At 34.2% G+C, this 23,784-nt stretch overlaps 1 protein-coding gene and 2 long non-coding RNA genes across 5 annotated transcripts; 2 read left to right on the forward strand and 1 right to left on the reverse strand.

The window, feature by feature from the left end:
- The first annotated feature begins 9,603 nt into the window (after positions 1-9,603).
- LOC141364200 (uncharacterized) lies at positions 9,604-16,987 on the forward strand. Its single transcript, XM_073868282.1, has 3 exons — positions 9,604-9,672; positions 10,685-10,771; positions 15,471-16,987. Exons 2-3 carry the CDS (start codon positions 10,693-10,695, stop codon positions 16,661-16,663), a joined length of 1,272 nt encoding a protein of 423 aa, XP_073724383.1. The 5' UTR covers positions 9,604-9,672; positions 10,685-10,692; the 3' UTR covers positions 16,664-16,987.
- Positions 11,805-13,813, forward strand: LOC129431491 (uncharacterized). Of its 3 annotated transcripts, XR_012370132.1 has the most exons (5): positions 11,805-12,161; positions 12,258-12,414; positions 12,808-12,882; positions 12,998-13,145; positions 13,302-13,813. It is a non-coding gene; the product is annotated as an uncharacterized lncRNA (long non-coding RNA). The 3 variants fall into 3 exon arrangements; XR_012370133.1 differs by having other exon boundaries at positions 11,809-12,161; positions 12,808-12,903; positions 12,998-13,813; XR_012370131.1 differs by having other exon boundaries at positions 11,817-12,161; positions 12,998-13,813.
- On the reverse strand, positions 13,972-15,139 carry LOC129431490 (uncharacterized). Its single transcript, XR_012370134.1, has 2 exons — positions 14,561-15,139; positions 13,972-14,464 (listed from the first exon to the last, which is right to left on the reverse strand). It is a non-coding gene; the product is annotated as an uncharacterized lncRNA (long non-coding RNA).
- Positions 16,988-23,784: the final 6,797 nt, after the last annotated feature.

Genomic DNA, 23,784 nt, shown 5'->3' on the forward strand with positions numbered 1-23,784 from the left:
AATGTGCACAGAATTGGATCTGCTGCTTTAGACAATGACGCAAGTCAATGTTTCAACACAAACTCCAGAAATTTATGACTGGACTGTGAAAAAAAATAAATCAATAAACAAAGATTCAGCCAATTCTCACACAACCTCAGGACAAAAACAACTGAGAGACATCTCATACAAACATAATGAAGAGATCCAGAGCTGCCGACAGTGTGAAAATACATCCAGCGCTCTGGAGAACACATTGTACCGTCAAGATATTACACACAATTCATGATCAGTCATAAGTCTTTATGATTTTTTTCAGTGTTCAGTGAGATTATTTCATAAAACATTGATATTAAACTCTGAGTATGTCACTGAAACATCAAGTATTTAGGAGAAAAAGAAAACTTTGTTTGTAATACCTTGTTAAAAAAAACATTGATATTAATACCACTGACAATCACAAGAGGGCTAACCTAACCTAATCTAATCTAGGCCACATCCACACTGCAGGCGAAAATGGCCCAAATGTGATCCATATGATGTATTGCAATGCGACTTCAGTCTGAACGGCCATGTTGCATTTCATTATTTCTGTGAACACAGTTTGCTGTATCTGACGTCACGTCGTCTTCTGTGCATGCAGGTCACTTCAGGGTCGTGATTCACACATAAGACTGATAGCAGTCGCATTTAAAAGATAATTAACTGTGCAAATTAAATCTGATTTCTGCAAAAACTCTGAGCTGAGTATTAAGACCCGCAGTGTGAACTAACACCTAGTAAACCTTGACAAGGCATAACATGCACCTATTTCATTGCTAAAAAAAACTTTATTTTGTGTATTTTGTGTAATACAATGTGTTTGTGTGGTTTATGATTAAAAACTATTATTTTCATAAATTTTTGTAGCTCCAGATTTCACTCTCTTCCTGAAAAGCACAGATTTGAAAAGCTCTGTGTCCCTGATTGGCCAGCTAATCTGTACGTTGTGATTGGTGTCAGCCGGAAATGTGGCGCTCCTTGTTTGAAAGATTTGCTCACAATGCAATGCTAACAGGAGTTCACTTACAAGCTGAGAGTCAGAAGCGGGAGGAGTTATGATAATGTCGGTCTTTACTATGGCTGTGTCCGAAAACTCTAAATTGCTGCCTTCTGAGGCAGCTTTCCAAGGCAGGAAGGCATCAAGGCATGTCCAAATTCAATGTTAGGTTTACTTCCTGTCTCCTGAGATACCTATGCGTGTGCGTACAATAAGAATGTGATTGGTCGAGCCTGGTTGAGTTCGAAAAAATAAAATGGGGGCCAAGGAAGCGACTGGAGCACAAATTTAGTGTAAATAAAGGTAGATGTTCACTTTTTACACCTTTTAATTGCATTTCTAGCGAGAAATTAGTATTGTCGTTTTCAAATATGTGATTAGTTATCACAAAGGCGCTCTCTGTTTATATTTCAAACACGCTGCCTTTGAAGTGCGTCCGAAAGTCTTTCTCTGAGCTGCCTTCATGCCTCCGAAGTCAGCGAGGCAACGAGTCACTGCCTTGAGTTTTTGGACGCAGCCTATATCACCAATCCCAGGAAGTAAACTGTTGCCTACAATCTGTTTGTTGTAGTCTAAGAAAAAAGATTTAAGTTAGAAACGATATCTGCGTCATCGTTTACTTTGGGGTTTGTACCTTTTGCATATCGTTAACATGAACTAATACACACTTAACACACCAAAGGAAATTTAAAATCATGAATCGGACAATAGGTGCTCTTTAAGACTTGATTGGTTAGCTGAAGATTAGCTTTAGACAGCTGCCTTATGAGGCAATGACTTAGGAGACAGTGTTTGTGCATGATGGCAGCTCCAGGAAACATATTCAGACTGGTTGAAATATAAAGAGAGCGTCTTTGTGATAACTTATTGTATATTTGAAAACTACAATACTAATTTCTCACTAGAAATGCATTCAAAAGGTAAAAAATTGACAATATAACTTTATTTACACTAAAACTTTTTGACGCCATTTTATTATTCAACCAATTACATTCGGTGCGCATGCACACGCATAGAATTAAGGCAGTGAATGATAGATCCATTTTGTCGTCAAAAAACGAGACAGGAAGTAAAGCAAACATTTACATTTGTAATTTGTAAGGAGGCAAAAAAAGTTGTTCTTATACCAAGTTACAAGTTTTCACTATTCTGTAACAGTACCTGTTAAAACCACAACATTGAATTTGGATTCCTACCTTGGAATGCTTCCTCCAAAGGCAGCATTATAGAGCTTTTGGACGCAGCCGAAGTCTTTTGGTTTTCAAGTGCATCATGGTCACGTTTCTATTGACTTTTATTCTGAAGTCCTTTAGTTGTAGTGTGTGTATACATTTTGTGTCTTTTTATTTCTCATAGCTGTGTTTTATTAACTGGTCTTGTTAATATGTCTTCTCACGCTTTGTGGTTTTATTGTTTTTACCAAAGAACAACAAAATAACTCAAATATAATAATGTTTGTTTTGAAATATCGAATTCACATGAATAACATTTTTTTAGTGTTTGATCACAAACATGCAAACCATTATCATTATCAAGCATTAATACATAAGACTTTATATCAGCTGAGATATCAGCATTGAGACTTACGTATAGATTTAAGTAGGCTACATGCATTACATTTCAATCTTAACCTACTGGTTATGTCATCTGAAACCTACCAATCCACATTGCAGAAGATACAATTTATTTTTACTTTCACTTGCTTGTGAGGTTAACAACGCCCATGGCTTCTTCTGATTGGTCATCTATTCTAAAGTATGACAAGATTGACTCTTAACATTGCATTTCACATGACAATCATTCAGCTGGAAGGTAATATCTTAATGTTTTTGTGCGTTTGCCATTCAATATATATAACATGATTCTATGAATGAGTTCAAGTTTATAACTCAATTATGTGAATAAACTAGGAATGTTTATATTGATTAAAAAGATTTCAGTGAGGGATAACTTACAGAAGGGATCTAAAGCAGAGGAGTTCATTTCATGTATAAATACAGTTATGTGTGTTGAGAGAGGTCCATAAAACAATTGAAGAGTTTCGTTGCAAAACAAGATAAATCCATTTTTTAAAATTTTTGACAAAACATGTTTATTATTATGTTATCATGTTATTATTTTGTTTTATGGTGCTACTTAGCTGTATTTTTTTTAAGTTATGAAGGTTTAAATCAAAACAAACCAACTGCAGTTGCATTGAAATTAATTGGAATGCACAACCAAAAAAACGAGATTTCTGAACAATTAAAAAAACGGTGGTTATCTCGTTTTGCAACGAAACTCTTCAATTACTTTATCGGGCCTAATATCTATTTTATACGATAGACCTACAGATGTGAGCGTCTGACGAAAATGTTACACCTGCTGAAACACATTTAAACTGATTTCCACCTCTGACAGCAAAACCTCTTAAAATATAAGAGCAACGAAACAGAAGAACTTAACAGATAATGAATAAAGGAGAAAGTTGGTTTATTGACACGTCTTATCTCTTTATGTTAGACAAGTGATGCATTACAGAATGCCCTGATATGGAGCTTTGCGGTGTGTTTGATTATTAAGTTATTAACCGCGGCACACGGACGTACATTAAAATTTAGAAAACCCATTGATGAAACTGATATAAACCAGGAAACATTTAAACAAATTCTGAATAAGTTTCTAAACTTTGGTTCCTAAACTTTTTTAGGTTTTATGGATTGTATAATCAACGATGCATAGCAATAATAAAATGCTGAAATGAGAAAATATGAATATTAAGAATTAAAAAGCTTTGATTAGTATTTATTCATTATTAAATTGCTAATATTCCTTTTGCTTAATACAGTATATGTTTCTATATCTGTAATTATTTGATCTTTATATTTAAGTGAAAGTGACGTGATTGTCAAGTATATAAAATGTGACTGCATTTAACCCTTCCCAGTAAACGTATGCACTATAAGTCGTGAACACACATAGACCCGGAGCAGTAGGCAGCTGTCAATTGATGAAAACCATTGGCACCACAGTCGCATGAGACTTGAATCAGGAACCTTTGGGTCACAAGCTCGATTCTCTAACCATTATCGAATAAGAGGTTTGACATTGTTATTTTTGCTTATCTTCATTTCATTCAAAGTATGATTTATTCATCTCAGCCTTATAAAATATTTATTGTCCAGTAGTTTTACTTTTTTAAACACAAACGACACATCCTGCATTTAAAAAAAAATAAAAAAAGTCTCTTTTTTGTTTGTTGTTGAAATGTTGATATTGAAGTTAATACAGAATATATTTAGAAATATTTTGGTTTTAATCTGCAGGTTGTAAAATGAAATTATCCAAAACCAAACCAAAATGTCTCCTTGTACTGATTTTAAAACTTTTCATCACAGCTGTACGGTCTGAAGGTATTTATCTGCTTTACACTGTTTCACAATTCACATCACACATCACGCACTTTTACTGTCTTCATTACCAATTCAATCTTTTATTATTTATTTGATAACTAAGTAGAGATTAATGTTTATAACAGTTTATATTTACATACTGTAGAGCCGCTCTTATCTGTTAATGTGACACAGGTGCTTATGTTTTTCTCATCTATGTGGTGTGAAACTGACAAAATTCACACAAATACTTTTATTTTCTCATCTAGCATCTTCTCATGATGAAGATCTGAGGGTCCTGATTGTTGGAGATGAACGTTGTGTCAGAAATTCTACAGAAGTTCTGTTAGGAAAGAAAGAAAGCAGACAGATGAATGATACAGTCATTACAGATGATGGTCAGAAAATGATGGTGGTCAGTGGACCAAACCCCTGTGTCAAAAACACAGAAGAAAGCTTTAAAACAGCTCTGTTCCTCTCATCTCCTGGACCTCACGCTGTTCTGATGGCTCTCGATCCAGAAACTGAGCAGTGTGACCTTCTCAAACATCTTCATGAGTCGCTGGGATCAGAAGTCGTACAGTACTGCATTGTTCTTCTGCTCCAACAACAACAACACCATCCAGAAAAAGTTGAGAACATCAAAGCAGGTAAAGCTGGAGAAATGATCAACGCATGTGGAGGAAGATTTCACAGAATCACTGACCCCAGACCTGCTCTTATAGCAGAAATAAACAAGTTACTTGGGCTCAATAAAGGAGCATTTTACTCACTGGAGCTTTTTAAAACATTACAAGACACACATGAAGATGCTGTTGAAGAAGATCGTCTCTTTACTGTTATATGTCAGACTTTAGAAGGAACACCAGCTGTTGTAGGTTTGAGTCTCATGCTCTTAATAATCGTTCTGGTGGGCATTCAGTTTGGAAATTTGCTGAGACTTTTGTCAGGATTTGTTTTATTAATTGCTTTTGAGGTAACATCAAGAAACTGTCTCAGACCAGAAGTTTCTATACCTCTAAATTTGGCCTTGAGCTCATCAATATTAACTGTACTTATAATGAGTGATAGGGAATTCAGAGAATACATTATCGTTACCATATTTGTCACATTACCACTAATGATTGAACCATTGTCACAAGAAAGATTTGATATATCAAGAGCAACGTTATTTTGTTTTGTCTTACATTTTTTAAGAGACATTCTGTTTTTGGTGTGTTTAAATACAGCTGTTGGTGTGTTTACTAGTATAAGATCATGGTCAGATGTAATCATAGCGTGTCACACTGCATTTGGCATTACCGTAGGCAATATTACAATGTCATTTTTAATTTATACAAACGTCTATATATTGAAAGACCGTGGCCGTTTGGTCTTGGTGTTTGGTTTGTTCCTGTGGTGTATGGTGGCTCTGACTCTTTCAATAGGATTTGTGACTGCTTTCAGTCTGTTTGACATAAAGATCACAATAACTTTGTATATATTAGGATTGACAATGGCATATTTCTATTTTAAAAGTTAAACTCTTGTTTTTTTGTTTTGTTTTGCTATTTGAACTCCTTTCATCCTATTTTCTTGTGTCTTAATATGTACTTATCAGCTGTTGTACCTGATTTGTAAACAAGTTTCAAACAAGCATTTAGATGGTTGGTTTTATATAAAATTTCCACTGTTGGGTTTGTATTGGTGAAGTGAAAGTGACAAGCTAGACAAGCTATGCAATGCATACTGTACTCGAAATGCGACTTATCCCAGCACCCGGGGTGCAATTAGAGTTAACCCTTGTGGGTTGTTCCCATTCACTACCCTTTCGGGTTGTTCGTGTACAAAAAAGGCCGCTGAGTTTGACGGCTGTAGAAATGTATCAGTTTAAAAGAATGTTCAATTTTTTTCATAAATCTGTTAATCAACCTCAGTACTGATCAAACATACCAAGTGTTTACAACATTTCCATGATTTTGGCTCTTTCGTTGCCAGGTTCATAGGTGGTGTCACTGATTTGGGGGGAAAAAAACACAAATTGACTGATTTTCAATATAACAAGTGATTGTGGACTGGAATGAGAAATTTTACCTCTTAGCAAATGGAAAAACCACCAACAATCAAAAATGCATGATTATATGGTGTCATGGCTTTGCAATCAAAAAATTTTGTTATAATGGAAGTCAATGGGGCAAAAACATGAGGGTGTAAAAGAATAAAAACTGATGCTGCACAAAAACTAAAAATGCATCAAAGCCAAAGTTTTTACCAATCTTTGACAAGCCCAAGACTGTGAAAAAAAAGGTTTTAAAAAATCCAGTCCACAATCACTTTTTATATTGAAAATCTGTAATTTTGTGTGTGTGGTTTTTTTTTTCATCAAATCAGTGACACCACTTATTAACTTGGCAATTAAAGAGTTAAAATCATGGAATTTTTTTAAAGCATTTGGTAGTAGAGGGCGATTAACAGATTTATGAAAAAAAAAATTGAAAAAATATTCATCTGAAACCATTTTTGCAGCCGTTTAATTTAGTGACTTTTCTTGTACACGAACAACCCGAAAGGGTACATTTACCCACGGTATATCGTTGAGTTTTTGAAAAATTTCAAAGCATTTTCTCAAAATATGTGTAAATATAAGATTTGTCACCGAAAATCATTCCATTTGCTGAAACATAGAGAAAGTTGTGGCCAAATTAAGACATAAAAAACAAAAATGGCCAAAAATGGGTTGGGTTGAGGTGTCTTTGGCTCAAGGGCACAACAGTTGCAACCCGCTGAAATATCTAGCTTGATCTATTTAAAATAAAAACTTTGTTTATATTTTTAATCAAGCTGCTATGTACATCAAGCAGAAACTATAAACATATTTAATCCTCTGTATTTATGGCATGTATGTAACATGCTATCTTAGCAAGTCAAAATGCATTTTATTCCATAAATAAACACCCGATTATATCTATAAAAATAATTAAATGGATTCTGCAGTATTGGGAAAATAAAACCCCCCCATAAACCAACCCCTAACCCTAACACTTATTAAACCTTTTCATTTACAAATCTGTTGTTTAGTTTTGATTTAATGCTAATACTTAAACGCTACATATTGCAATACAATAATTTATATTCTAACAATGCTCTCCCACATATTTTGCTATTTTAACTGCACTTATGTCTGTCATTGGTGTAAGTTGCAGAAGGATGATAATTGACAAGAAATACACAGTTTTACACCATCTTGCTGATAACATTTCTCAGTCATTTCGGCGTTCCTACAGACTGAACCACTGTAGCGAATTCACCCTTACAGGGCGCAGCTAAAGTCTTGAGTTTTTCAAGTGCATCATGGTCAGGTTTCTCACTTCTTTGTGTTTTTGATTTTGTTTACTTGTTTACTTGTTTACCAAAGAACTACAGAATAACTATAATACAATAAATGTTAGTTTTGAAATATATTCACATAAATTTAAAAAAGATAGTGTTTGATCACAAACATGCCTACCGTAATCGAGCATTAATACATAAGACTTTATATTAGCTGAGATATGAGCATTGAGACTTCTGTGTGGACTTTAGTATGATGTCTGCATTACATTTACATCTAAACCTACTGGATTTGTCATTTAAACATTGACAGAAAATATCATTTATTTGCACTTTCACTTTCAGAGAACTCTACTCTCATGATGTTAGCCCCGCCCCTGGCTTCATCTGATTGGTCCCCTATTCTATAGTTAAAACTGACTGTTCATTCTTAACAATAAATTCCACATGACATTCATTCAACTGGAAGGCAATATCTTTATTCTTATATGCTTTTATATTTAATACATATACCATATTTTAGTGGTTTATACAGTTAAGTTTATGGCTCAATTATGTGAATTGATTAATACAGGGCCCACGATAGGCGGACTAGGCGTTTGCCTAGGGCGACAAATATGTTGGGGGCGTGGGCACGTTATGGTGTCATGGGGGGGAGGGGACTTCCGTTACATTTGGCAAGTGCTCAGCTGCTCGCGCGTTGATCTAAAATATTTTTACTTTTTCTACGCTACTGTCAAATGGTAATAATTATATATATATATTAAGAAGTTTATATGGCTTGTTCGAAAGTCCCTTGAGACGTTGGAGAGGCTGCGTGCGGTGCGAGAGGTGGCTACGCATTACCTTTAGTGCCTGTAGATGAAAGGAGCAGAGGAAGTGTGTGAGAGTAAACAATATAAGTTTGTAAAAGGATAATGTATGTTGTTTGTGCAGAGCAGACATGTGTGTAAAAGGAGAATTTATGTGTGTAAAAGGAGTATGCATGCATGTAAAAGCAGAATGCATGCATGTAAAAGCAGAATGCATGCATGTAAAAACAGAATGCATGCATGTAAAAGGAGAATGTGTGTATGTAAAAGGAAAATGCATGCATGTAAAAAGAAAATGCATGTATGTAAAAAGAAAATGCATGTATGTACGAGCAGAATGCATGCATGTAAAAGGAGAATGCATGCATGTAAAAGGAGAATGCATGTGTGTAAAAGGAGAATGCATGTGTGTAAAAGGAGAATGCATGCGTGTAAAAGGAGAATGCATGCGTGTAAAAGGAGAATGCATGCGTGTAAAAGGAGAATGCATGCGTGAAAAAGGAGAATGCATGTGTAAAAGGAGTATGCATCTATTTAAAGGGGAATGCATGTATGTTAAAAGGAGAATGCATGTGTGTAAAAGCAGAATGCATGTATGTTAAAGAAGTATGCATGCATGTAAAAGCAGAATGTGTGTATGTAAAAGGAAAATGCATGCATGTAAAAAGAAAATGCATGTATGTAAAAAGAAAATACATGTATGTATGAGCAGAATGCATGCATGTAAAAGGAGAATGCATGCGTGTAAAAGGAGAATGCATGCGTGTAAAAGGAGAATGCATGCGTGTAAAAGGAGAATGCATGCGTGTAAAAGGAGTATGCATCTAGGTAAAGGGGAATGCATGTATGTTAAAAGGAGTATGCATCTATGTAAAGGGGAATGCATGTATGTTAAAAGGAGTATGCATGTATGTAAAAGCAGAATACATGCATGTGAAAGGAGAATGCATGTGTGTAAAAGGAGTATGCCTGTATGTAAAAGAAGAATGCATGTATGTTAAAGAAGTATGCATGCATGTAAAAGCAGAATGTGTGTATGTGAAAGGATAATGTACAGATAGTTTAGAATAGTTTCATAATAAGTGTTCTTCAAAACGAAACTGACGTCTCAGCAGACAGAAATTCAAGCTCCAGCCTGAAACAACACATACTACACGTAACGGTAAGTTATGTCTCTTTGAACACTATTAATGGATAGTTTGGTAACTATGGGCACTTTATTATAACACTATTTTACACACTGTCAGAGTGTGTTGTCATATGCATTCTTGTGCAAGGAAATCCTGTAAACCCCTTACAAACAATACACGTTTCCATATCCTTTACAAAATGAAACAAAATGAAAAGCATAATGTGATGTCTTGCAATTTTACACAAATCCAGACACCTCACTAAAGTGTAGAAAATACATACAAATAAAATCAGGATTATATTTTGTTTAAATCCTTCCTAAATAATGTTTATACTTATAAAAATAAAAGGATAAAAGTATGTTTTAAAGAAACATGCATTATACTGTATATTATAATAAATGTATAAAGTGGATTTGCAAAAACAGATACGTTCCATATGAAATTATAAAATAAGCATTTTTATCAAGCTCCTGTTTATGTTCAGTAATGACAATGAAAATAACGTATTCATATAAAAACACATGATAACAAACAGATCCACACATTATTTAAGTTTGTGTTGTCAGCATCGTGAACGTGAAAGTAAAGACACATTAAAAGATCCTGACCAATCAAATCTTATGATTCTTTGTCTTATCTGTGTATAAAAGGTGGCTTGGCAAAGATTCAGGAAGCAATTCTTTAGCAAGAAGCTCCCACACAGATTGTGTGTACCAAATAATTGATTTAAGTTTAACCTGGCTTTTTCGTCTGTATAGCTACACTGTAAAAAATGTCTGTAGAAATTACAGTATTACTGGGTATTACTGGCAACTAGCTGCCAGTAACTTACTGTAGATTTTACATTAATGTTATTTACTGGCAGCATTTTGTTCAAAGTTAAATGAACATGAAACATTTTTTGACTTTATCTTCTACAGTAAGTTACTGGCAACCAGCTGCAAAATTACAGCACATTTTTTAGAGTGTAGTTTTGCTCTTCGTGACAAGTTTAAGTAAAACTGTTTCATGTTCTCTTTTTTGTTTGTGGTTGAAATGCAGCTTGTAAGATGAAAGTATCCAAAACCAAACCAAAATGTCTCCTTGTACTGATTTTGACATTTTACATCACAGCTGTGCAGTCTAAAGGTATTTATTTGCTTTACACTGTTTCATATCACACATTTGCTGATGTTCAGTACAACAACACTTTTACTTTCATTTTCAGCAATTTTATAGCAGTTCCTCTCATTGGTCATAAACTCTGTTAATGTGATACTACACTGCCTGTCATAAAAAAAATTCCCATACGGCACCAAACATGCCAGGTTTCACCTATCACTTAGTCATGCGCATGAAAATAGCGCTAAAAACCCCCACATTATAATTTTTAATAACGGAGTAATGGAGTGTATTTCCGATCGACTCAAAATCACTATAGGAAAAACAATACAATAGCTTTTGAACAAAAACTCTATTGGCATCAAGATAATTACTGCAGAACTCACAGATAAACTCTTTCACAACCAGAGTAACAATGACGAACCCGCACTGGACAACAAACATAAGGACTCTTAAATAGGGAGAAAATAAATTACAAACACTTGGAAATAATCACAAGTAAGGGATCGGGGAAAAAGTGACGAGACCCGGGAAATGCGTGGTCAGAATAACCCAATACTAAAACCACGCATCTCCCACATAAAACATATGTACTGTCAGAACCCTGCCATGATGACTAGATCTAAATACAAAGAAGGATCTGGCAGGATTCTGACACTAGCAAGATGTAATCATAGTCATGAGCTGAGGTTGCATGCACAATTTCGTCATTGCGCCACCTAGTGGTCATGATATGGATTTTTGTTTGTTTGTTTAAAACTACTCCAAACTTATACATAAAACCATCATCGTGGATTATTCCTTTTATGGCTTGAAGTATAATCATTGGTGGATGCCAATTCACTCCCTAGCATACGGTGGCCTCAGGGTGCAAAAATAAATTACAATGGTAAATTACTTATTTACAAGAATAAAAACAAATTTACAATTTTTTTAAAAACAAATTTACATGTTTTTTTAACAAATTTACAATGAGTGAACAAATTTACAAGTTTTTTAAACAAATTTACATGTTTTTTAACAAATTTACAATTATTGAACAAATTTACATGGTTTTTAACAAATTTACAATGAGTGAACAAATTTACAAGTTTTTAAACAAATTTACATGTTTTTAAACAAATTTACAATGAGTGAACAAATTTACAAGATTTTTAACTCATTTACAATGAGCGAACAAAATTACAAGTTTTGAAACAAATTTACATTTATTACGGAAAGGGTAGGTACAATACCCTGACGTCACGCATCCGAGCCTCCGGTGAGAAACCCGGAAGTATCGCCGTGAATCACATGAGAGTTGTGAATGCGATGTTGTCTATTAGGCTGTACATAATATTAACGGAAAGAGAGTGATAATATATAACCTTTCATCGCTTCCGAAGTGACTAAAAGGGATATTGGACCTTATTTTCAGGTAAGTGAAATAGTTTTAGTTAGTTAACGCTAGCTGTCCAAGTTGCACACGTTTTGAATGGCAGTTATCAAAATAATTCACTGACTTTCTCATTAGATTACAGACAACACGAGAGGGTGCTTAGAACGTTTTAATCAGGACTGCATTGTTCGTTCGCTCCCGGTGTTACAAGACTGAAAAGAGGAAGTGTGACGAGTTTGTTTACATGGTGCTGTAAACTCCAACCCAGGAGGACACTTCAGAGGAATCAAGGGTGCGTTAACTTGTTCGATGATATAATCTGAATAATCTTTAAAAGATTAGGATTTTATGTAATGAGACGATTTGTTAAAATTAGCTAAATTTATACTATAAATTATGTTTTCATTTAATCATTTAAACCTCTCTGAGTGTGACAGTACTGTAATGTTTTATCAAATTACAAATACTCTAATGTTGCCTAAGCAAACTGACATTTATGATAGATAGATAGATAGATAGATAGATAGATAGATAGATAGATAGATAGATAGATAGATAGATAGATAGATAGATAGATAGATAGATAGATAGATAGATAGATAGATAGATAGATAGATAGATAGATAGATAGATAGATAGATAGATAAATAGACTTCACTGCAATCATGATTATTTTAATTTCCAGTGTCTGTGATATTGAAACACTAAAGGAAGAAGAGGAGGACCACCATTCGTTTCCTGATCAGAACACAAGAGAAGAGTGAGGAAAAAAATTAAGCATGTAATTCATTGATGAAAATTAGAACAAATAAATCTTATGTCCTCATTGATCTTTCTTTTTTTCATGCAATTTTCTCCTCTTTCTCAATACACAGATCTAACAGTGATTCTGGGGCATTGCAACACTATGATTACCTGAAAACATCTCCTATTATGGAAGATTATCGCAACATTTGTGTCTTGGATCAGTTTTTCTTGTTTCTCTGCCATATGAGGCAGGGTCTTCTTTCCGCAGATTTAGCTGTAAGGTTTAAAGGTCCCGTTTATCCTGATTCCATTTTTTAAACTTTAGTTGGTGTGTAATGTTGCTGTTAGAGCATAAATAATATCTGTAAAATTATAAAGCTCAAAATTCTATACCAACAATATATTTTCTTTAATAGAATTTCCCTTTCAAAGCCTATAGCAAACAGCCAGTTTGGACTACAGCCCTCTACTTCCCGTTTGAATGACATCCAAAGAAGAGTTTTTTTTTTACTTACCTCCGCCCACTGGAATACGTCAGTCGCCAGCTAAGCTCAAGTGGCTCTACTAAGCTAAGCTGCTGTTGAATCACTGCACACTAAACAAACTACACAATGCTTAATTGCTCCAAATCTGTTCCAATGAAAAAACAAACCATCTATATCTTGGGTGAAAAATTCCTTTAATCCCAAAAACAAACGTTTTTCATTTAAATGTTTTTACTTTGCTTTATTGTTACAATTTGTACAGTAGATAGAAAATATACATTGGAACAACTTTATATACAGTGGTGTGAAAAAGTGTTAGCCCCCATCCAGATTTCCCATGCTATTATTGCATATTTGTCACACTTTAATGTTTCAGATCATCAAACAAATTAAAATATTAGTCAAAGAATAAAACCCAAGTGAACACAACATGCAGTTTTTAAATGAAGGTTTTTAATATTAAAGGAAAAAAGTCAAAACTACATGGCCCTGTGTAAAAAAGTGTGTTAGTACCCACTGGCTTTTAATGTAAATATGATTGGTTCTAAAAATGTACATATATATTTTTTCATACTTGAGACAATATACATTGAATTTCATTTATAAATAAAACTATATTTTGAACAATGAGTGAAATTAAGTTTATTTAATGTATAAATGAGTTGTTCTAAAACTGTACAGTTATTTTTCTTAACACGTATCTAATGTGTGCATTGCATGTCTGTTAGAAGTGTGTGTGTGTGTGTGCTATTCCTGGGTTTATAAGCATGTGTTAGGTAGCCAGTTGTTAAAAACAATGAGTCCAACTTAATTTTTACTGACTTCCATTTCTCTAAATATACTATTTGGAGGGTTTAGCCTCCGCCCAAATCTCCATCAAAGTAAATGCGTTCCAGGTGGATTCGGAAGTCAGTTCTGGTTTTGACAAAAAAAAAATCACACCATGTTATCCCTGTGATTCCTCTGAAGTGTCCTCCTGGGTTGGAGTTTATAGCACCATGTAAACAAACTCGTCACGCTTCCCCGTTTCAGTCTATGTAACCCCGGGAGCGAACAAACAATGCAGTCCTGATTAAAAAGTTTGGAGCACCCTCTCGTGTTGTCTGTAATCTAATGAGAAAGTGAGTGAATTATTTTGATAACTGCCATCCAAAACGTGTTCAACTTGGAAAGCTAGCGTTAGCAAACTAAAACAATTTCACTTACCTGAAAATAAGGTCCAATATCCCTTTTAGTCACTTCGGAAGCGATGAAAGGTTATATATTATCACTCTCTTTCGTTAATATTATGTACAGCCTAATACACAACATCGCATTCACAATTCTCTTGTGATTCACTGCGATACTTCCGGGTTTCTCACCGGAGGCTCAGATGCGTGACGTCAGCGTGTTGTACCTACCCTTTCCGTAATAAACGTAAATTTGTTTTAAAACTTGTAATTTTGTTCGCTCATTGTAAATTTGTTTAAACAATTGTAAATTTGTTAAAAAACTTGTACATTTGTTCACTCGTTGTAAATTTGTTAAAAAACTTTTACTTTTGTTCGGTCATTGTAAATTTGTTAAAAAAAAAACTTGTAAATTTGTTAAAAAAAACTTTAAAATTTATTCACTCATTGTAAATGTATTCACTCATTTAAAAAACTTGTAAATTTGTTTAAAAACTTGTAAAGTTGTTAAAAAAACGTGTAAATTTGTTTAAAAACTTGTAAATTTGTTTTTAATATTGTAAATAAGTAATTTACCATTGTAATTTATTTTTGCACCCTGAGGCCACGGTACTAGCAAGCAATGAGAAAACCCAAGAAACCATTTTGCAGAGCTATATCTCTGCATCAGAACATCATAGAGACATGGGGTTGGGCTCTTTAGACTCATTAAACTGACTCACATTTTCTTCAGTGTAGGGAGAGATTTCACTGAATAAAAACACAGCTTTTTACTAATAACTTTTGTATTCTTCTGCCTTTTCAATGGTTATTAAATTGCTTTTCCAATCTCAACTTTATTTCCTTTCGTGGCCTTGTTCGGCTTGACCCCGGTATTGCTGCTTGCAGCTATATTTAAGATTTATTATTTCCATAATTCACACAAACACTTTAATTTTCCCATCTAGCATATTCTCATGATGAAGATCTGAGGGTCCTGATTGTTGGAGATGAACGTGGTGTCAGATATTCCTCAGAAGTTCTGTTAGGAAATAAAGCAAGCATGCAGATGAATGATACAGTCATTACAGATGATGGTCAGAGAATGATGGTGGTCAGTGGACCAAACCCCTGTTTCAAAAACACAGAAGAGAGCTTCAAAACAGCTCTGTTCCTCTCATCTCCTGGACCTCATGCTGTTCTGATGGCTCTCGATCCAGAAGATCCAGAATCTGAGCAGTGTGATCTTCTCAAACATCTTCATGAGTCGCTGGGATCAGAAGTCGTACAGTACTGCATCGTTCTTCTGCTCCAACAACAACACCATCCAGAGAAAGCTGAAGACATCGGTAAAGCTAGAGAAATGATCAACACATGTGGAGGCAGATTTCACAGAATCACTGACCCCAGACCTGCTCTTATAGCAGAAATAAACAAGTTACTCTGGCTTAATGAACGAACCTTTTACTCACTGGAGCTTTTTAAAACATTACAAGACACAGAGCAAACACACATAGATGAAGATGCTGCTGAAGAAGTTCATCTCTTTACTGTTATATGTCAGACTTTAGGTGTAACAACAGCAGTTGTGGGTTTGAGTCTCGTGCTCTTAATGAACATTGTTGGGGGAATTCTGTTTGGAAATTTGCTGAGACTTTTGTCAGGATTTGTTGTTTCAATTGCTATTGAGATAACATTAAGAAACAAGCTCAGCCCGGAAGTTTCTATACCTCTTAATTTGGTCTTGATCTCATCAATAACTGTATTTATAATGATTGGTAAAAAAACTGGATTACCAGAAAGTTCTCAAATATTACGAAAAATATATTTGTATACATGCGCTTCATTTTTGTTTTGTTTAAATATAGCTGTTGGTATGTTTACTAGTATAAGATCATGGTCAGATGTGATCATAGCGTGTCACATAGCACTTGGCATCACAGTCAGCATTATTACATTCTCATTATTTGATGATAGAATCACCTTTAGGATGAAAAACTGTGGGCCTTTGGTCGAAATGTTTGTTTCATTCCTGTGCTGTATGGCAGGTATGACTCGTTTAATAGGGTTTGTGACTTTGCTTAATCAGTTTGACATAAAGATCACAACAACTCTGTACATATTCGGATTGACAGTGGCATATTTCTATTTCAGAGGCTGAACATTTGTTTTTTATTTTGTTTTTATTTCAACTTCTTTCATTATATTTTCATGTGTCTTAATATGTGCTTATCAGCTGATGTACCTGATTTGCAAACAAGTTTCAAATAAGTGTCTTAGTTTTTGAACAACACACTAGTGCGCTGTCCCAACGCATACGTTGTCTCTGATTTATATTGGAACAACTATGTAAAAAAATTGTAAAAAAATTAAAAATTGAATTTTAGGACTAAATGTCTTCTTTTGACATCATCTGTGTTCAGTGTGACCTCTCTTGGCACTAAACACATCTTGAGCGTTTTTGAGCAGAATGAAGTACAAAGACTAATTTTTAAAATTAGAAATTATTTTTTTTACTTTTAAGAGATCCTGCAGTTTCCTGCTATTGCTCAAGCAAGTGGAAGGGGAGTTTACCCTAAAAACTTAACACTTTAATACTATATTCAAATTTACTGTATTTTGTGGATGTATTATATTAAAGCAACACTATGGAGTTTTTTTTTACCTTTAAATAATGTCTCTAAAATTATTTCAGTGATAGAACAACTCTTAACTGTACAAATTGTACTGTTGCTGCAACCTGAGCAGCCTCCTAGCTGCTACAAGCAAACTCTGAAAGTGGCGGTGGAGGGTAGGAAACACAGCCCCCCCTCCCCCTGCCTGCAGAAGAGTGTCTGATACCAGGCCCTGTTGCACTTTTCAACCACATGGGGGAGCTGTAAGTCATTTTTACATGGAAACTACATAGTGTTGCTTTAAACAGACTGAGAAACAATTATATATGATCACAATAATATTGCAAAAACAACAAATCTAATTCTGGCATGGTGGCTTAAGACTTTTACACAATAGTGTATATTTGAACATTTAAATGAATAAATAAATGTTATTATGGCATTGTGTAAATGATTATCACCAACTTCATAATAATTTCTCTTTTCTTATTCAAGAAATAACATATAAATAAAATGTATATAATACAGTAATATATGTAGACTAAATTTACAATATTGTGCTGACAGGCGAGGAATTAATTTTTTCAGGGGGGGGGGGGGCATAAATGAGATCAACCTAGTCCCTTACATTTTAGATGCAATGTTGACTGTTTTTGTTGTTTCAGCAGCGAAAATAGTTCAAAGATCACAGCAGAAACACAAGTCAGTCTCACTGCAACACCCAATCGTGTCTTAACGTTAAGCGGTGGCGCTGCTTAGCAAACAACCAAACATTTCCGTGCTCACTATCGACAAACCAATCAAATACATTTAAAATATATATATTTTAAAATCAGACCAAACTATATATATTTATATATATTTATATCATGGCAGTGCAAAAAACTCCTCAGGTGTGACTGTCTGACCTCACGCCAGTCTGATGCGAGCAAAAATTCACCAATCACTATTCGTGTCAATCTTACATCTGTTAAAAGAAACAGTAATATATATTTTTAAAGGGACTCGTGTGGACTCAAGAATAAGTCTGATTCCAAATGTATTCCAGTACGAGTCAAGACCGCCTCTCATCTTTCTCAATCTCTGGTAAAAACACTACTAAATGCTGGTTGTAATATTTTGTTTGGGTTAAATAATTAAACACACATTATAGTGGCAAATATATTTCATCCGAACACTGCTGAAAGTGACAGATTTAAGTTCGCTGGTATACTGGATTTGAAAGTTTGGGCCAACTAAAATAAAAAAGAATGTCAACTGAGTGAACATTTAAACAACCAAATAATTTAGTTTTCTAGCCTCAAAAATATTTTCCTCTGGAAACATACGTTCAAGTAAATGACTCATCTGTTTAAGATTACATAATACCTAATAACTGAAGTTATGTTCTGGTGTTAGCAAATGAACAGTGTGGTTGTTAAGATGATTGAAGAACCTGTCTGATATTCATCTCATTCTGCTGCTGTGAACTCAATAAACATCAGGTGAACTTCTGTCAAAGCAGTTTTTCCATCTTCAAACAAACATCATCTCATCACAGCTGAAGATGGCGTCATCACCGTCAACATTCATCTAAAGATTGAGAAAACAAAAATAAATCTATAATGAAACCTAACTCCCGTCAATATTTACCCTGCTGTGGAAAATCAAATCAGGATTAAATATACGGTTATGGATGAAAGCAGCAGACGTGTAACTTTGCACATCAGACTTCAAACGTGTCTCATTCTTTCTGACGTGAAGAAATAATTCCACCTTAAACGCCAAAACTCTCCGATGAACAAAACAGAAACTTTCTGAATTAAATTCTTACTGACAGATCTGATCACATAAACATCAGCTTAATATTAATCCAATAAATATTGTGGTTTAATGCAGAACTGTTCAAATATTACTGAATTTAGAGAGTTTACTGAGACCAAAATGTAGAGCACTTTCTGTAGAAATTACAGTATTACTGTCAGCCGTTTTGCCAGTAATTTACTGTAGATTTAAATGTATGTTATTTACTAAAAACACTTTTTTTCAAAGTTAAATGAACATTAAACATTAACAACACTGTAAAAATGTCTGTAGAAATTACAGTATTACTGGGTATTACTGGCAACTAGTTGCCAGTAACTTACTGTAGGTTTTACATTTATGTTATTTAATGGCAACAGTTTGTTCAAAGCTAAATCAACATGAAACATTTTCAGTCTTTATCTTTTAAAGTAAGTTACTGTCAACCAGCTGCATAATACAGCTTTTTTACAGTGAAGTCTTTATTTTTACAGCATAAAACTATAATAACAGCCTCATGCAAAGCATTCTGGGCACCAAAATCTGAAGGAAAAAAACAGAAAAAGGTTGATGAGGATTTCTGGTTCCTAGAATGTTTAGTTAATGTTTAGTGCTCATTTGAACAACCTGTTTCCAGTAAATAAATTAAAATCTACAGTACTTTACTGTAACAGCTGCATAACTACAGCAAAAAATGTATAGTGTAGGATTTGAATAAATTCTTAATTTTACATTTAAACCATTTTACTTCACTTTTGTTTTTGTTTTTAGCTTAATGTTTTAGTTGTATTTTTTATTATTAAACACAAATATACTCTCAGAAATAAAAGTTCAAGAAAGTTGTCACTGGGGCGGTACCTTTTCAAAAAGCGGTACCTAAAAGTTGCAAACTGGTACCTTAAAGGTACATATCTATACCAAAATGATACATATTGGCATCTTTTTAAAATCTGTCCTAGGACAACTGTTTGTTCCCATACGGCAAAAAAAAAAAAAACATTTCTAAAAATTTAATTTTTAATACATTTTGTGGAAAATGTATTACAATTTTCTAAATACATTTTGTAAAAGTAAAGCTTAATTAAATACATTTTGTAAAAGTAAAGCTTAATTAAATATATCTTTTTTAAATTTATTTCAGAAGTAACAAAAACATTTATAATTTTACGACCCATACAGCAAAAAAAGTAAAAGTTGTATATAATATAAATGTTATACTTTTATAAGTGTAAAATATACATTTATAAGTATATTTTTTTCAAACTTGTGTCTGTAACATACAAACTTTTTCTTCCAGTGTAACATCAATAAAAATGCATATTTATTTTTTAAATATATTTTAAAATATACAAAAAATGACCAAAACAAAATGTATTTGTACTGGCCATTCTTGTATATTTGAAAACATATTTTTTTACCGTATGGGTTTCTTTAAAGATGAACATTCATATTTAATGATACTTTGGTTTGGGAAATGATGTACTGTATATTAACAGCTGAGATATTTGAGGATGGGAGATAAATGTTCACAGCAGTTCAGTGTTATGTTGTGAATGTGAGCACACAGCTACAGTATTAAATACATATAATGATATGTTTACATATTTAATTGTCAGTGTTCTGTAGAAGAATAAATATTAACTCTCCATCTGGATTTCATCTCTCCACTGCTGTTTAATATTCACACGTTAATATATAATCCTAACATTGTTCCCTAACGTTTGACTTTCACAGCACTTTTCCTCTACGTCCCAGAGGATGAATTTTATTACAGAGATTCTGTGTAAAACTGCTGAATTTCACAAAGATCTCTGAGGAAAGAAAACACAGAAGTTCTGGAGTGAGCGGAAATCTTTCAGTCAATATTACAGCACATGGCAAACATCCCACAGACATTCACTGAACCTGAGTACATCTGGACTTAACACAATGTACCTGTAGTGCCCACGGTGACCACATTTGTGCCCCCCCCCTTCCAAATTGTAAAGGTCTAGTCATTGCGGGACTCCAGACTAACTTTTTACTAGGACCACTACCTTGACCATAGCCTTCATTAAAAAATTTAGGAGCACAAGTACTTCAAATTAGCCTCCAATGCAATGATCAACTATCAACAACATTTCAGCCAAATTACTAAGAAAAAATATGTTTTTATTTACATTAATTTACTGAAAATTGAAATGGGGAGAAAATGGTCAAAATATTTGTTTTGATCTTGAATACGGCAAAGTAAGAAAAATTTCAACAACACAATACTAATGTTTTTACATGTAATCTTGAAAAAGTTCATCTTTTATGTCTTGGACTTTTAGAATGCTGTTGGATGACTTTGTCAGTCTTAAGGTTGGCTTGGTTGGAAATCCATAAAGTTGGGTTGTTTGGGAAGCTGAACGAGCTTAATTTTCCCTCATAAACAACAGCACACATCATACACTTAATTAACCCCCTTAACTAGACATAAGATACCCAAAAATACTAAATTTACAACAAAATAGCCTACAACATATGAGTAAAATATAGATGTCTATTAACTAGGGTGGCCATTCGTGCCAGTTCCGCCGGACACGTCCCGAACATGTTTTCGGGTTCGTTCTCCGGAAGTCGCGTTGGTCGACCTCATACGTCATCAAGGTTTAATATTTCAGGTTTGATTTCAGAAAAGCAACCGTTACATTTCAAGGTAAGAATGAAACTACAATGATTGTATGTCTTAAATAAAATAAATCTTAATTTTCTAATGAATTTTAACTGAAATGTGAGAACCTCGATGACGTATGCGCGCAACTTCTGGAGAACGAACCCGAAAACATGCTCGGGACGTGTCCGGCGGAACTGGCACGAATGGCCACCCTACTATTAACTCATTCCCCTCCAGACATTTTTCTTTTAAAAATTACCCGCCAGCATTTTTTTGTGATTTCACAAGTTTAACAAAATGCCTTCCAGGAACATTTTCTTCTAAAAATATATAAACACACAAATAAATCAAATGAAAGAACAGACCCTCTGATTTCAAACAAGCAATAAACAAACAAACAAACAAACAAAACGGGGAAAAAAAAAACATTTAATCCTATCTATATTTTTTCTCGGCTTACAGTATGACCTCTTAAATATTGGTATTTTTAAAAAATACAAGTTTTAGCAAAAAACTGAAATAATTGAATTTTTGTGAAGGAATTTTGTTAGAGATCTACGGAGCCCCTAAGGGGACATGGAGCAAAAATTAAATAAAGTTAAGTTTTGCGTGGGTACGTGAGCACGCCAAACTAAACTTTAAAAAATTCTGCACATGAAGGTTTCGCGTGAGCACATGAAACTGAACTACAGATTTGTTTTACTACAATGTCACCTTAGGGGCTCAGTAATGATCAGATTCAGAACGATTATCAAAACATACACGTTTACGAGTTTAAAATGAGTAAATAACGTTTTGGCTTCAGTTTTTACAGAATAACAGGAATTTTTTTAATACAAATGTTTTCTCTTAATTGACAAGAAAACTTGTCAATGGTTAAAGAGTTAAAGTATAGAGATTTCTTATGCTGATCTTAGGTCAGCAGCTATGGTTAGTATATAATCACTATAGGTTGTAATTGATTTGTTGCAGACATGCATGATTTTATAACTCTTTTCTCGTCTTTTGTCTGTTTTTTCTGACCAGGGCACCTGATGTAAGACCTTTATTCTCATATTCCTCTCATCTCTGCAATGTCTAATGACCCCACACCTTGTTGCGCTTCTGAGTGAGATGTGTTAAGATGTGTTCAACTTCATGCGAGGATGCGTAAACCCATCGGTAGATTAACTGAGCACATGGTGACATAAAATGATTGATGCGTAATGAAAATGAGCAATAAAACCCAGTCGCAAATTATCTTTTTGTCACGAGGGCCCAGTGCAGCCGCTCTCCGAAAATGCCGCCCTTGGCAGCTGCCCATGTTGCCCATGTTTAAATCTACTACTGCATGCTTGTGGGCTCGCGATCTACTTATATTTTAACAACTAGAAGAAAAGACCAAATACTTATTGGCAATCTGGAGCCCTTGGTGCCCATTCGCCCTATCCCATCTATGGATAATCCGTGCTAAAAAAATCATTGTGCTAAAAAAGCAATCAATCATATATTCATCAGAAAATATAAAAGTCTACTTTAGTTTAATGATGCAAATCGACTTCAATATCAATATAAAATCAAACCAGACTCTGATGTGCCTGATGGCTTTATTGTGCATGATTCATTGTCATTCTAAGAAGTTTGTCTTTGTAATCTTTCATCAGAATGTAATCGTCTATGATAGATGTTATTATCTTGGCTGACATCAGTGATCCTTTTGATTTCTGTCATACAGACACCTGTTATCAACATCTCATTTCACAGACTGTTATTATGGCAGTAAAACAGGTTGTGTGGACGCATTGATTTGTAACGTCTACGTGTCAAAGTCAACAAAGCTGACATCCCATTTATCCATCTGAAACTCAAACAACAATGTGTATTAAGATGCCGTGAGTTATGGTTTCATAAACCGAAATAAGATTTCAAACACATTTACACAAACACTTTATAGGTTTGACATATAAACAGCTTTTCTGTGTGTTTTTCTATCTGAGCTCAAACAGAAGTGAGTTCATGTCTCGTCTGAATGGTAAAATCCGTTGGGTTTCAGTCTGGAGCGGATAAACGCTCTGTGCTGGCACGACATCCTGACAAAAAACAAATAAACTTTACCAACGCTCGAATGTTATTCCTTAAGATTACGTGTGCACGTCAGGTTTGTTATTTTGGGGTCTACAGAGAGAAACTGAACGGCTCATTCATGTCACCACACAGCCTGAAGCAAACAACCTGTTTACTGAATAAATATTTCCCTTAAGAGCACAG

The sequence above is a fragment of the Misgurnus anguillicaudatus genome, chromosome 6, assembly GCF_027580225.2.
Source record: "Misgurnus anguillicaudatus chromosome 6, ASM2758022v2, whole genome shotgun sequence".
NCBI lineage: Eukaryota > Metazoa > Chordata > Actinopteri > Cypriniformes > Cobitidae > Misgurnus > Misgurnus anguillicaudatus.